This window comes from Sinohyriopsis cumingii, chromosome 5 (assembly GCF_028554795.1).
Source record: "Sinohyriopsis cumingii isolate HCF-2022 chromosome 5, ASM2855479v2, whole genome shotgun sequence".
In the NCBI taxonomy this organism is placed as follows: domain Eukaryota; kingdom Metazoa; phylum Mollusca; class Bivalvia; order Unionida; family Unionidae; genus Sinohyriopsis; species Sinohyriopsis cumingii.
In genome coordinates, this window is record NC_142965.1 from 44792670 (window position 1) to 44808012 (window position 15343).

The 15343-nt window shown below is 35.8% G+C and overlaps 1 protein-coding gene across 1 annotated transcript in view; it reads right to left on the minus strand.

Moving 5' to 3' along the window:
* Positions 1-15343, minus strand: part of LOC149799053 (exportin-4-like) — a 93280-nt gene that overhangs the window by 64428 nt on the left and 13509 nt on the right. The window contains exons 5-9 of the mRNA XM_089958030.1: positions 13460-13576; positions 12072-12228; positions 10944-11056; positions 6130-6287; positions 2687-2861 (exon numbers count right to left, since the gene is read on the minus strand). Coding sequence (XP_089814156.1) covers positions 2687-2861; positions 6130-6287; positions 10944-11056; positions 12072-12228; positions 13460-13576 — 720 coding nt within the window. The remainder of the gene's footprint in view (positions 1-2686; positions 2862-6129; positions 6288-10943; positions 11057-12071; positions 12229-13459; positions 13577-15343) is intronic.

The window sequence follows — 15343 nt, forward strand, 5'->3', positions numbered from 1 at the left end:
TTAACATAAAAGCTTAAGTACTGTCAGGTTTGTAAAGTGTGTGAGCTATTTATATGTAAATTATTTTGTGATCGATGAATGTGTAGATGCATGAACATAATCTGATATGAATGACTCCAAACGTCCCTTTTAAAAACAAATTTCATTGAAAAATTGCACACAGATTTAAAATATTCAATAATTTTGTCACAGATCATTATGTGTCTGAATTAAATGGGAAAAATTAACAGCAAAACATTGTGTCTGAATTCAGTGTCTAATATATAGCATGAACAGAGTATTAACACCATTTACTTACCATCTGATATCGTTCCATCGTGGCATGCAGCTAATCCATGATACATGCAATTCCATTGAAAAATTGCATACATATTTAAACTATTCAATAATTTTGTCACAGATCATTATGTGTCTGAATTCAATGGGAAAAATTAACAGCAAAACTAGGTTAAGAGAGAAGAAGCACATGTACGGTTCATTATGTTCCAGGGTCTATGAATGATGTCTGTACCAATTTTATACTGCTTAAATTTTCCCAGATGTGTTTCTGTGTACCTTAATTAACACTTGTACACCTATTCGTTTGAACGACTACAGCAAGAATAATTAACAATCAACACATGCTTTCAGCATGCATATAACTTTTACTTCAGATTTTGTGAATATTGAAAGAAACATGTGAAAACTACTATACTAATCATTGCGCAAAGTGCAAAGTCAATCTGAATGCATGACTCCATAATTTTAAATTTCATCATTTCTTAAAAAATCTGTCTGGTGGAGTCTGCTTCTTTGCTGCGAACTGATGGCTTCTTGCAAAGTCAAGAATGCTTCTGATCATTTTGCAACGATAGTTTTGCTTAAATACCAATATGATGCCTTGGTCCAGTGGCTGAATTTCTGATGTAGTGTTCTTAGGGAGATAAGAGACTTAATCTTGCCATCACAACTGACAAGATTTTCTACTGGGGGGTGGGCAGGGCAATTATCCAGCAGAAGGAGAGCTTTTTCCTCTTGCTTGAGTTTTCATAAATGAGCCCGAACGGTTGGAACGAACGTTTTATGGAGCCAGTCATCAAATATGGAGTTATTCATCCATGCATTCTTGCTGTTAGTGTATTCAAAGGGAAGGGCCTTCATATTAACATGATGAAATCATCTGGGAAATTTTGATTTTCCAATCATCAGAGGTCTCACTTTGTGGCTACCTAACTTGTTGATGCAAAACAAGAGAGTCACTTGGTCCTTCTTCTTCTTAAATCCTTCTCGTTTGTGACTATCTGTCTTGGTTGCAAGGGTACAATCAGGTAACATTTTGAAGCATAAACCAGTCTCGTCGCAGTTATAATCAGGATCGGCTGTGTAGCAACCTTCCTCCAGCAACTTTTTAAGCTCATTTGGAGAGGAATTGGAAGCCTCTTTAACTGCTGAGCAGATTTCCCCAGACACAGGAACCTGACTGATAGCGTGCCTTATCTTAAATCTGTCCAGCCAGCCATTACTCGCCTTAAATCTGGTATCTTCTCCATTGATATGGTGATCAAATTTCTCTGCTTGAGCTTTCAGAATTGGGCCAGAAATGGGACAAACCATTGGTACAAGGCTGAATCTAGGCTTCTGTCACTAGCAAATTTAACCCTTTTATGCTGTAAACCAGTTTCCTCATCTAGAATGTAGGGAAGACTACGGAGCATTTCTTCTTCTAGTTTCCACCCTCGCAGAGTGGACTCACTAATTCCTAGATATCTGGCAGGCTGAGTTTGTTGTTTGCCCTTTTTTAGTTGATCCAGGGCATACAATTTCTCTTGGGATGAGAACGACTTGCACTTGTGAACTTGCTTTTCCATAACAGTAAAATATTTTTTTTCATAAAAAATAGGAAATTAATAATGAGTTCATAAGCAAACACCAAACACATGTAAAACCTGAGAACTAAGTGTAGTGGGCCTGCAATGGTCATGAGTCACTTATATAAAGTTTTTTAAGCTGAGAGCATGTACCATTTCATACCCTTTCAATTTCCAGCTAATAAAGTGGATATTATTTACTGGTCAACTGATTGCATCTAATAACACCACCAAGCCCAGCAAACATGTTGGCAGGTTTTGTTTTTTGATATTTATTAAATTGTGAGAATCTTTTATCAACCACTGCATTGTCTGCTGATTGGTTGTGTATGCAGTTAAAGAAGAAACACATATTGGCTATTGATTGAGCAATGATTGTATATAGAATTAATTGAAGACAATCACAAAGACGATTTACTGGCTTTACTCATGGACCAATGATAAGTAATATTTCCGATAATGTTTATTTTGGCATAACACTTTAAGTACCTGGTGATATTGTTAAAATTCATGTGAACTCTTCCCCCAAAATGATAATAAACATTTTATACACTATTTCTCGTACTTAAAAAAAAAAATTCCTGGTATAAGAAAAATACCCATACATGTATTTAAAATTTCAGGAACCATGCCACGATCATATTAACTTCGAATTCATACGTGATTTCTTCCCCGTAATAATAAAAAATTTTTAATAAACTATTTCATGTACTTTGAACAAAAATATTTTTTCATATGTGAATCAATATACAAAATTTCACGAGCCATTCCAATATAACATTATATGTGAACTCGCGTTATAGCGGGGTTGCATTGTACAGTCATAGATGTAGTCTCACCTCTTCCTCCATGGAGGCCTCCCTGCCCATGGCACATGTGAGGCGTGTCAGCTGCTCTATAAAGCTCTTCAGTGTAGGCTTTGGGATGTCCATCAGGCAAGTGGTTGGGAACATCATCGTCAGATTTTGAAAGATACTAGCTATCCCAATAAACTCAAAGTCCTGAATATCCACACTGAAAATTTAATGTGAAAGGAAGTTATTAACTTCGCAATTCCTCAATAAGGTAGATATTTTATAGAGCTTATTAAGTTCAAAAGTGGGTACAAGAGAAAATATTTTGAATCTATATACAAAACCTCTGAGTATTACTATTTATGAGATAAACATAGATACATTTATCCTTGCAAATGAGACTTTTAAATTCAGTTCTGTGGTCAATTAAAATGGGCCTACCATGGATGGACAACAATAATTTCTCTGAAGTGCAATGCCACAACATTCATCCTAACATAAATTACAAGAGATCATATTTGCATTCCTAAAGGCACCATTCTGGTGGTACAGTGATAACCAGAAATTTATTCTAATGTTGTTAACATAGGTCACTGGACCATATGTGTGATTTACATCACCTACAGGTCTTTGCAAATCAGTTGGCTATAGCTTTTTGTTTCCATGCACATGAGGGCTAATAGTGTGTCTCAGTTTACTCAGATTTTCCCCCAAATCTGCTTAAAGGCTCAAGAAGCAGCTGTGATAAGACAACAACAATCATTTCAGACTGCTAATATTTAATAATAAACAGTTATTAGTTTCAAATTTCTGAACTCTTAGTAATAAAAAAGCATGAGGGCTGGAAAAGGGAGTAAAAACATCTCCCTCAATAACTTCCACAAACTGGGTTCAAAAAAGCATAAGCAAGGGTACCAGTTACTGAGAGACCTCTGAAAAATCAAGAAAGGGATTAGACATCAACAATGAGAAGCTGATGATGGGGACCTGATTAGATCACTGAACACTTGTTTAACATTTGTGCTGGGAAATTTTTTTATAAACAGTTTTTTCAAATAAGTTCTTCACTGTTTTGCATAAATTACCATCATTTTCATTTCCTCCAATTTCTGAAAGATTGTTTAGAACCTCAAATGGTTTCAACACAAATCATGTGTACCACTGAAAACATTATGTATTACATCACCACTTTTTGCAAATGAATTTGGACACATTTAGTTAGTGTAGATTCATAATAAAACAAAATATTTTATGCTTTTTACAAAGTGATATTTATTTAGATAAACAAAAATGATGAATAGAGAATTTTTAAAATTGTTATGTTAGTAAGATAGTGATATTGCACTTTCTTAGGAAGTTATAGTGAAATTTAAAGTTATAGTGAAATTTAAAGTTACAGTGAAATTTCTTCTTATCCTTGAGCAAACCTCTGAATGTCAATTTGAGTTTAATTTTAGTTCAATATAAATTTTGGAAGTCTATTCTCAATAATCCCAATCTGTGAAACTAAGCTATTATGCATATGGTATGCGTTGCACTTGGATCCTTTCCTAATGTTGACCACTTTTGTGAATGAGTCTGATAAACCAAAGATTCATTATAGTCTCTGTGTGTGTGGATTTTTACTGTAGCTTTTAACAATTTTAGTCATATCACTATGATGTCTGCAGTGTTGCAGTTTATAGTGATGTCTAGCAAAGAGGCATCATGATGCAGACATGTGATATCATTTCCCACTCAGTGACATTAACCTGATACCACGCTGACCAGTTCTAACACTAACCCCTAATGCTAAGCGTCATGGAAGGCAGATACTAGTACCATTTTTATATGTCTTTGGTATGACTCGGCTGGGGTTCAAACCTGCAACCTCCTGTATATGAGGGAGAGTGTACTAACATTGTTCTTAGCATTTGGTTAGTTAAATGAGTTGACTTAACCCATGACTGCTTGATCTTACACAGGTTGGAACTGCATTACTTCTAACATCTTTAGTCAACCTCCCTTACTTGATTTCATACAAAAGACTAATTAACATGATAATACAATGCAGGCCAACTTTTAATGGACTATAAGAATGCAACGAACAAAACAAATTGATACTTAATTAGGTTACAAAGGAACACTCATGGGATATAATGTGATGAACATTTTCTGAACATAAGAGAGTACATCACATTTATTATGCTAACACTGAAACAGAGCGTGTGTGTGATTTGGATTTTTAACATAGCCTTAACAATTTTTCAGTCATATTGCTATGATGTCTGCAATGTGGCAGTTTATAGTGATGTCTAGCACTGAGGCATTATGTCGCAGACATGTAGCATGATGTCCCACCCAGTCACATTATCCTGACACCAGGCCAACCAGTCCTAACACTAACCTCTTAATGCTGAGCGCCAAGCGAGGCAGTTGTTAGTACCATTTTTGTAAGTCTTTGGTATGACTCGGCCGGGGATCGAACCCACGACCTCCCACATCTGAGGTGGACGCTCTAACCACAAGGCCACCGGAGCGGTCAACACTGAAACTGAATTAAAACATATAACATTTGATATGATGAGACTTGTTTAACTGGTATTTATTTCTTAAAGAATTATCAAAATTAAGCATTACTGGCATTTTAGCTAGAGATGGTTAGGTACCTGGCACAGCTACTTTGCACTACCAGGAAATACCTTGTCCAACTGGGTTTTAAGACAAAAGTTTGATCTTACGGCATACCCTCCCACAGCATTAGTAATTTAAAAAAAAAATACATTCTGCCCAAACCAAACTTGTTTTAAGGTTGACAAAAATGGGAGTGAGAGATGACGGTCAGTAAAATGGTCAAATGATGGTATAATTTAGTGTACTGAAAATTTTTGTTAAAGGAAGATTTCACAAAATATATGGCTTTTCAAGTTAAAAATTTCATAATCCTGAATAATTTTTCTGGGCACTGTAGTGTTGTTTTTACTATAAAATGAGCAATTTAACAAGGTTTTAATTATCAAATTCATTTATGATTTTCTTTACATTCAACAATAGTGGACATATCTTTGGGCATTTTCTAGAGGAACCAAATGGGAGCTATGCTTGACCCTATGTTATAAGTGGATTTGCAAGTTATCTGGGCATGTGTTATTGACAAAGAGGTGTATGTTGAATTTAAAGCCACCTACTTTCCTGGGAAATTTGAATATCTGCATGTTCAATGTGCAAGAACTGATGAATGGAGCATGTACCAATAAACCAATGATCCATGACTGTAAAGACTGTACAGTATTTATCTTTTTTAATTTGTTTTGAATCAGAACCATTATAACAAGGCAGAACATGTTTGCGTCACATGAAAATCAAAGAAATTGTTTGAAAATAACAGTGGAGAGGAAATGGCAAATGTTTCATACTCCTGACACCATTCAGGCATGATATATAGATGGAGTGCGATTTACATTTATCGTTTGCATGTCAGCATACTACAGGGCAATGATAGTCTATACCTTGTTAGGAATTCCAGGAAGCAGCTGATGTAGGAGTGCAGATAGGATGTCCTGGCCTTGTCATCTGGGAAGATGGGACCATTCAGGGATGCCAGTTGGGACAAACACATCATCGAATGGTGAGCCATCTCCGAATTGTGACGAGCCTTTTTGTGTAGCTAAAATGAGATTGTAGAATCATACTGACTTACAGTTAGTAGTATTAGAGAATTTTTAAATTCAAGGAACATCATGATATGATTAATACTATGAAGAAATATAAAAGAGTTGGTTTTGTGGGATTTAACATCATTTACAGCACATGACAGCCAGTATGCTTAGTGGAGGAAGACCATAAAAATAACCACTGACTCACAGCAAGCTACTGGCAATGTCCCTAAGATGGTTAAGCCTAGACTCAAACCCACATGGACAGAGGTTAGATGTTAGTGATCTGTAAAGACAAAAGCAATGTAACTGGTATGGCTTAGAGAGAAACCACAATTATCACCTGTTTGTATGGTGGATGTTGTTATGGCTCATGGAAAAACACTAACTCACCTGTTTGTATGGTAGGATGCCAATATGATTTACGGTGAAACAACAACTGCCACCTGCTTGTATGGTAGGATGCCACTATGGCTTACATAAAAACCCAACAACTGCCAGTTTGTATGGTAGGATGCCAGCATGGACTACAGAGAAACAACAACTGTCACCTTTTTGTATGACAGGATGCCAGTATGGCTTACAAAGAAACAACTGTCACCTGTTTTAAGGTAGAATGCCAGAATGACATGCAGAGAAAAAAACAATTGTGATATTATTGTATGGTAGGATGCCAGGATGACTTACAGGGAAACAACTATCACCTGTTGTATGGTAAGATGCTAGTATGACTTATGGAGAAAACAACAACTGTCACCTGTTTGCACGGAAGGATGCCAGTATGGTTTACAAAGAAACAACTGTGACCTGTTTGTCAAGATACAGACTCCCATACATGTTTTATAAGATTCGGAGTAGACGATAAGCTGTGCTCAACTAGTTGGAAGGAAACCATTACTATAAAATCAACACACAGAGCCAACAACATTCCACACCAAATGATGTGTGTCACTGAAGACTTTGAATCCAATGTGTACTGAGTATGGTTTTGTTATATCCAAAGCTGCATTGTATCAGATGATTGCTGGGGTCCACATGAAAAACTGAAGTATGGATCTTATAGAACCTCTTACTAAGGTTTGAGAGAAGGCAATGTTCAGAGTAAAAGAGTCCATTAATACTCAGGTCCTGTAACTGTCATAATAAACATATCAAAAGAGCCAGTAACTCTTCAAGATTGTAGAAGGAATTTTAACACCAGTTCATCCTTTATAATCACTAAGTCAATAGATGCCAGAAATTATGCCCAGGTTGATGGCAAAGGATGAGCAGGGCAAAACTCAAACAGCAGCAAGTGGAAGACTTCCTCGATTAAAACCTGGAAGGCAGTAATCTCTGATCATAAAGAGATCTAATGAAGATGAGAGAGCTGGAGAGCAAATATCCTCCTGTATAAATGTTGTGGTGCCGAATCTCCTGTCAGGGTTCCTGCAATCTTTAAAATATATAATTCCATGACTTTTCCAAAACGTTTTTACCAATTTCAAGAGTACCTACTATGTGTTGTTGTTGTCAGGTTTAATGCCATTTTGCAGCACATGATAGGCTATACATGGTGGCCAGTATTAATGGTGGAGGAAGAACCTGGGAAAACCCCGGGAAGAACCACTGACCCACGAGAAGCTACTGGCAAGCTTTCTCACATCCCCACATTGGCCGAATCCTAGACTCGAACCCATGCAGACAGAGGTGAGATGGCAGTGATCCGTAACAGAGAGCGCTTTAGACCACTTGACCACTCTGGGACCCCTTACTATGTGAATTCATAACCTATAATACTTACCTAACACATAAATTTAATACATGAATATATTTTACAGCTGGCTTTGGGCAAACTTTATCCTATCGGATAGGTCATTCTCTCTTGAGTGCTGTCAGTACAATGATTTTGAATGGCAGTAAGATTCTGGGATGCAGTCTGGCTATGAAGTTTTAGGGGAACCTACTCTAATAAATCCATTGTCAAAGTTAAGTAGATTGGAAAAACTTTTGTGTTGGCAAACATAAATGCTACCGGATAATGTAAAATAACCAAATTCCATGACTTTTCCAAAACTTTGAATGAATTATGAAAATTGCAAACTTCTGAAGGCCCTTGAAATGCTTCTCTGTAATTTACAAACTTGTCCAGGATTTCCATGACTGCAGGAACCCTGTCCTGTGCTATCTGGATATGTAGCTGGAGATGACTGTCAAAGGTGGTGGCTTACCATGCTTACAGAATATCCTGATCCGGTTACTTCCAAATAATCATTAAGTATATGCTCATTTTTGAGTGTCAGAGGCTTAAGAAAGAAATGAATCAACATCATGTGTGTGCTGAAGCACGAAGGTGGAAATCAGATGCACTGAGTTACCTGTGGCACTATGTGGGTTATACTGATCCATGTGAGTGCTTGTATGACATGGTCTTGGCAAACTGGGGAAAGACGTTTCATCTTCTGGCCTACAATTTATGATTGACTGTGGTGGTGACCAGTAGTGATCAGAGCCACATGACAGAGTATGGTCATTACAGAATATGGCCATCTTGGCATGATGTTGTCCAGTTCGTTCAGCTGGGATGGTGTATGGGATATTTGATCCACATAACCGGCCTATGATTCTGAAGAGCAGGATGGTAGTTGAGGTGAATTGCTTTGATCTCTGTATCGCTCAATTGCAAGCACTAAAGCAATTGGTCATCAAACCCTTGCAGTAATCAGCCTATTGATTCTGCCAAGAAAGTCTGTCAAAATCAGGTGGTGAGGGAGGAACTGGTCCATAGCTGACCATGATAACTTGGATTGCTTCATGGTTGATGAACCTTGTGGATTGCCAAACCCATCAAAAAGAAAATCATTCACCAAAGAAAGTGACATTGGCATATATACTGAATGCATTTTTGTCCCTCAAAGGATGTTTCTGGGCCATCCCCTTTTTGCCTGCCAATACTACAGCCCACTAATTTTCTGTCCATGAAGCATATATCTGACATGTATTCACAGACTGGCAACCGAAGCCAGCTACACCAGTAGGATGGTTGTCATTCACATGTTTCCAGTGTTACTTAGCTAACTTCAGGTCTTGCCCAAGGTCTACGTCTGTAAGACAAAAATAGAGCACACAATATATACAGGTGTAGCTCAGGATGCATACTACTCTATAGCCATAAGGTGCAAACATAGAGGGCTATACATTATGTGGCAATTTACCTGTGAGAAGAGTGCAGATGTCAGTCGATACAGGTAAAGTATTGAAGAGTTGCTATCAATTCCTGTGAAGTGGATGCTACGGTATCAAATTCTAATAAAGAGCTACCTAAGGGAAATCCCAAATGACAGCATATAGAGGTAAAATCACCTAAGTGTCTCTTATAAACAATTACTAAGTATACACTATAACTACAGACAACATACCTTTATGAATCCAACTGCAGCAGAAATTATGCAGCAATTATATTTAAATTTTCTACAGCACACACAATACCAGCACATAAAATAAAGCTGCAGCAATGTAAGGGAATGCACTAGCAACCTGTGTAGTTGTGTACATGGGCATGTAAGCATGTGAGTACAGTAAAGTTAATAATTTTAAAAAGTCCCAGAAAACTTCATCATCAAAACAAAGGTGTAAGAAAAGCCAGAAAATTATTGATGAAGTATACTTCTTTTCAAAGAGAAATCTCCTCAAGGTAGAAAAACTTCTAGAATACTTGTATGGATTGCAAGGGATCTCTGTCCCTAGAAAGTGCTACTCAGCACGAGTCAAAGTAGTAATTTATGTATTATTTGGCACCTATCCCTTTATCAAGGACAAATTACTATCTAAATGCCACCTATATATATGGACAACTTTTAACTTTTTTGTTACAAAGTTTTAGTGTGGGAATGCTTCATTTGCGAGGTAATAGTAGGTCTCCTAAGGTAAGAGTGGGTAATGTATTTGAAAAAGAACAGCAATTTGGAAGCAAAAATAATCCATTAATGTGAAAACACAGCAATGTACATCTTAACACAAAGGACACATGCTCATACAGGACAGTGTCTGAACTCACATTTCTTCAATTTACTTATATACTTAACCTCTACTGTGCGGACACATGCTTATCTGAACCCCCTCTTCTTGAGTTTTATTTACATACTTCACCTATATGGTGAAAACACCTGCACATAAAAGGATAATGTGTCTGAACCTCCTTCCTCTTTAATTAACTTAATATTTCAACTCTATAGAGTCATCTGTTTATAATGATAATATGTTTAAACCCACTTTTCTTCAGTTAACATATATTTCACCTCTAAAGGGAGGACACTTGGTAAAATTCAACATCATGGCTAAAATTACCTTTTTTTCAAACTATTTCACCTCCATAGAAAGAACACCTTTTCAAAGATGAATGCCCATGTAGATGGACATAACCTTAGTCACCTGTGGGCATCTCTACAGAGTACAATTTCATGGTCAGAATTAACAAAGATATGTGAAGAAACCAATTTATTTTTTTTGTTACATATTTAGCCATTTTTTATTGTAATTTGTTTTTGTTCTCCTCACAGTTCCTCTTCTTATATATTCTATGCCTCTTATATGTAAGCTCCTCCAGACATCCCAATGTGTCATATTCCACCAGATTCAATGAGAAATGTATAATGCATTTTGAGAAGTCATATTTCCATATGCCTTACCTTGAAAATAAACTGGATAAGGTTTTCATCCAGTAGAGTGTCTCTCCAGGTCTCCATGGGTTTCAAGGTAACATTTTGATTCAAATCAAACGATCCAACATGACGCCTACCTAGTGAGCTAGTTAAGGCATTTACTATCAAAATTTAGCATATAGATATATAACTACATTTCTGCTTGAAAATATCAACAATAGAAAAATGATAAATTCTAACATTTCTGGTAAAGGTAAGCTAAGACAAAATATCTACACATTTCTTGCCCTAACCATTAAAGACTAAAATAATATTAGAACAATTGTGTTGCTAAAGGTCATATTTAAAGACTATAACCATAAGGATTTGAAAATACTGAAATTTGTGGTTGGAAAAATGTCAGATTGTAACTGAATATAAAATATTTGTGAACATTTAAGATATTTTCTTACAATATATAATTCTCATTACCATAATTCCATTTAAATTGTCATAATAACAAAATATGCTTCAATAAATTTAATATGAATTGAATTGTTTATTTTTTGCCAGGAATAAATGTTTTATCTTCCATAATATTTTATTTCTGACCCTCCAACGTGATTTTATTCTATCGGCCATTTTGCCCCAAATCCTATGTTTTAACAGTTTTATACAAATTTAATAATGCAAAGAGTGGTTATTGCATTTCTAATCACCTATTGTATTGAGGAGTTATCTATTATAGACAGGAACTATTTAGCTTCAAAATTGGGGAATTTTACAACTGTAGTAAGGATGAGGTTTTTCATAATTATTCAATGCTTTAAAATTGAAGTGTAACAGAATATCAATTATAGAGCAAGAAATTTCATTATATTCATTATTGTGACCGCTTACTGTAATCCATCTATTTTTATTACATTTTATTTTAGCTTGCAAGAGAAGACACTTTTCCCCAAGTTAGGAGTAGAGCTTTAACTGTAACTATGCAACGTTTTTCTGCAACATAGGTTATAAAGAATCTAAAGGAAAGTACATGATCTAAACAATGACAGACTTATAACAATAGCAAACTATTTTCGTATATAAAATATTACAAGGAATGCAAACTGAACTCTTAAATAATTTTACTGTGTTGTATAGTAGGGTATATTTTGTTTTTCGAAAGGATATATGATTTAGGAGTGAACTCCCAACATAGTACTGTCTCTGTAATAGTAAGGAAACGGTTCAAAACAGCAGTTGTCTCCCTTGGCAATGGACTGGCTTGTTTCTCAATCTCATGTAAAACTTGAAGGGAGAAAAGGAAAACTCTCTTCAAATCATTTGCCTGCAAAGAATGGACACAGAAACAAAATTAAACATAAGACAACTTTGTTAACCATAATACCTATTGAATTTATTCTGACACTGAATAAATGCCTCAAAAAATAACTGTTCTGCAACATTACAAACAAAATATCAAAAACAACATTACAAAGGATGGCAAAATGGAATTTTTCACATTCACGCATCATCCAATCTCGTCAACCTCAAATCCCTTCATCCAGGGCTTGAATGTAAATCCCATAACCCTTGGAACACTTCTAAGCCCAATGGCATCTGGTTTTGGTTTTGCTTAATGCATCATGAATGTTAGTTATCAATTCTAAGCCACATCCTTTTAAGAGGTTAAAGCAAATTCCTATATAAATTGTTATTTGTTGGTATAAATGTTTAGTGCACCTTGAACAAACTGATCCCACCTATATTAAAATCAGAGGTTGCTTTACAAAACATTTTGTGGAACTTATTTTTAATTGACACAAATGCAACATTATGGGCTTGGGTCAAATTCCCAAAGGTGAAAACAGTGGATTAACTTGTGACCCACCACTCATCCTGCCTTAAAATTCTCAATTACAATTCTTGTAAAATGTACAAAACTCAAACAAGGAAAATCTTGGAAATAAATGTTAGCATTTCTATTTGTGATAAATTTTGATCCTAAATAAACAAATGTACTCTGGAAAGATTATTTTCACCAAAAATATTAAATGACTGTAATAGATAAAGACCTATTAAAATTAAAGTGGGTGAATCCAAATATTAATTTCTAACTGGCAAAGTGTGTTGATGATGTAATGTGTCATTATTCTGTGCTGGTATTTTTGCCACAGCAATTTTTAATTCACAGAAGTGTGTAAACAAGTTATAATGAATGTGTATAATTAACGAAGTCTACATCAATTTATGTCCTAAACAAGATAGAATTAAAATATGACACTGATGAAATAAAAAATTTATTTTTGAAATTTTATATATTAGTCTTTGATCAAATGTATAAACATTTGTTCTACTGAACACTGTATACATGTATTACTAAGTACAAGTACCACCCACAAACAGAACTACATGACCAACAGAAAAACATACATTTTTGACTCTGTTGACCATGCTGACAGTACTCTCATCCCTCGATGAATGATACCATGGCTTACAATTAACTTGTTCTTGTGAGAGAATAAAATAAATTACTTCAAAACTCTTATGCGTGAAGCCAAAAGAATAAAGTAAATTACCTCAAAAGCTCTTTTGCATTTCATGTGGAACTCCCATGTGAAGCCAACAGTGCTTGTCCGACTTGAGGAGGAGTATTCATTCAATAAAGCCATTAGTATCGAACAGGCAACTAATTGCTGAAATGTAATGCATTATCATTTTTCTGTGAGATATATCATATTCAATACTAGCAAATGAAATTCAGAAAGGGAAGTCAGAGACATCCAGGTCAACTTTTGGGGAGTCAAACCCTAAATGTTAAGAGTCAAATGCTAATGCTATCAGCTGAGTGTGGAACCTGGAGCTGACCTTACATGACCCATAACTGTCGCATCACTTGTAGGATGTTAGAACCATATAATCACCATACCAAAAAAAGAGGTGGAAAATAAACACGTGATTTTAAAGTTGTTGTTTTGGGGTTTAACGCCATTTTTCAGCACACGATAGGCTATGTATGGCGGCCAGTATTAATGGTGGAGGAAGAACCCGGGAAAACCCCGGGAAGAACCACCGACCCACGAGAAGCTACTGGCAAGCTTTCTCACATACCCACATTGCCCGAATCCGAGACTCGAACCCACGTAGACAGAGGTGAGATGGCAGTGATCCATAACGGAGAGCGCTTTAGACCACTCGGCCACTCGGGGCCCCTGATTTTAAAGTGATTCTCAGGAGAAATTGTTTTTTTTATGTGCACCTTTGTCATGGAACAAAGGAACAAATTTCCATTTGCTCAATTGTATACCTTGCATTGTTCAAAGATACTGTCAGTGTTCGACTGAAAATGGCGTCCAAGGCAAAAAATTAAAACAGATCCGAAACAAACGAAATCATCTTTTGTACCGCGTTTATGACTGACCAATGATAATACATGTAGTATTGTTATTGAACCAGTGGAACCTTCATCATCCAAAGATGAGGTAATGGTTACTCATAAAATAAAACATATTTTGTGCAGCAATGGTTGAAAACAGCTGGCTACGTTTTAAAAAAAAGTTAAGTCGGGTGAAGAATGTGACATTGAAGATGCCTATCTTTTGCCATATATGTAGTGAGGCTAAAAAAACCTCCATGACCAAAATGTGCAAAAAATAATAAATTTCAGAACAGTACACTGGCAAAGCATGCTGGGTTGCCAGAACACAAACTGCTGATTGAAGGTCCACAACACCAGGCAGATTTGAATGCAAGTTTACAAAAACATTCTTCCAAATAAGGCATAGCAGTGAAAGTGCTACTTAAGTGTGTACATTTGCTGAGTGTAGAAGACATCCCTTTTCAAAATACAAATACTGCATCTTCTTAATTTAATACATGACTAAGCAGCTGAAGAAATTGGAATTTTAAAGAATTCTGCCAATCAGTATGACTCAGCTACTACCTATTCAGAGTTACTGGAAAGCCAATCAAATGGCATTGAGGATAGTCTTATACGTGACCTGCAAAATTTGTCATTTGAGACAGCAATGGCAGAAGAAAGCACTGACGGAGCCAACAATAAATGCCTTGTCATATATGCTCAGATTATTTCTGCTGACATGAAACCATCAACAAGACTTTTAACAATTATTGAATGTTCAGATACGTCTGGCAAGGGAATTTCCTTTCTGGCTTTAGTCATATTATATAACTAATATTTTCGTTGTGTATTTAAACAATATAATTATTTTAAAACAACTGAAAACTGATCCTCGGCTTGAATAAGACTCATAGGTTTAGATTCTGCCTCACTGTTTTTTGCCTTGATGAGTCAAATGTCTTAAATGAAACTATTTGTAGATAAAACACTGCATATAATGCTCATATTTTTGTGTGTGAATAAACCCATAAAAAGTGTCAAATACAAAACTGATATGATGCTTACTTTTGATGTATATCATGTGCCATGACCATGCATGTGA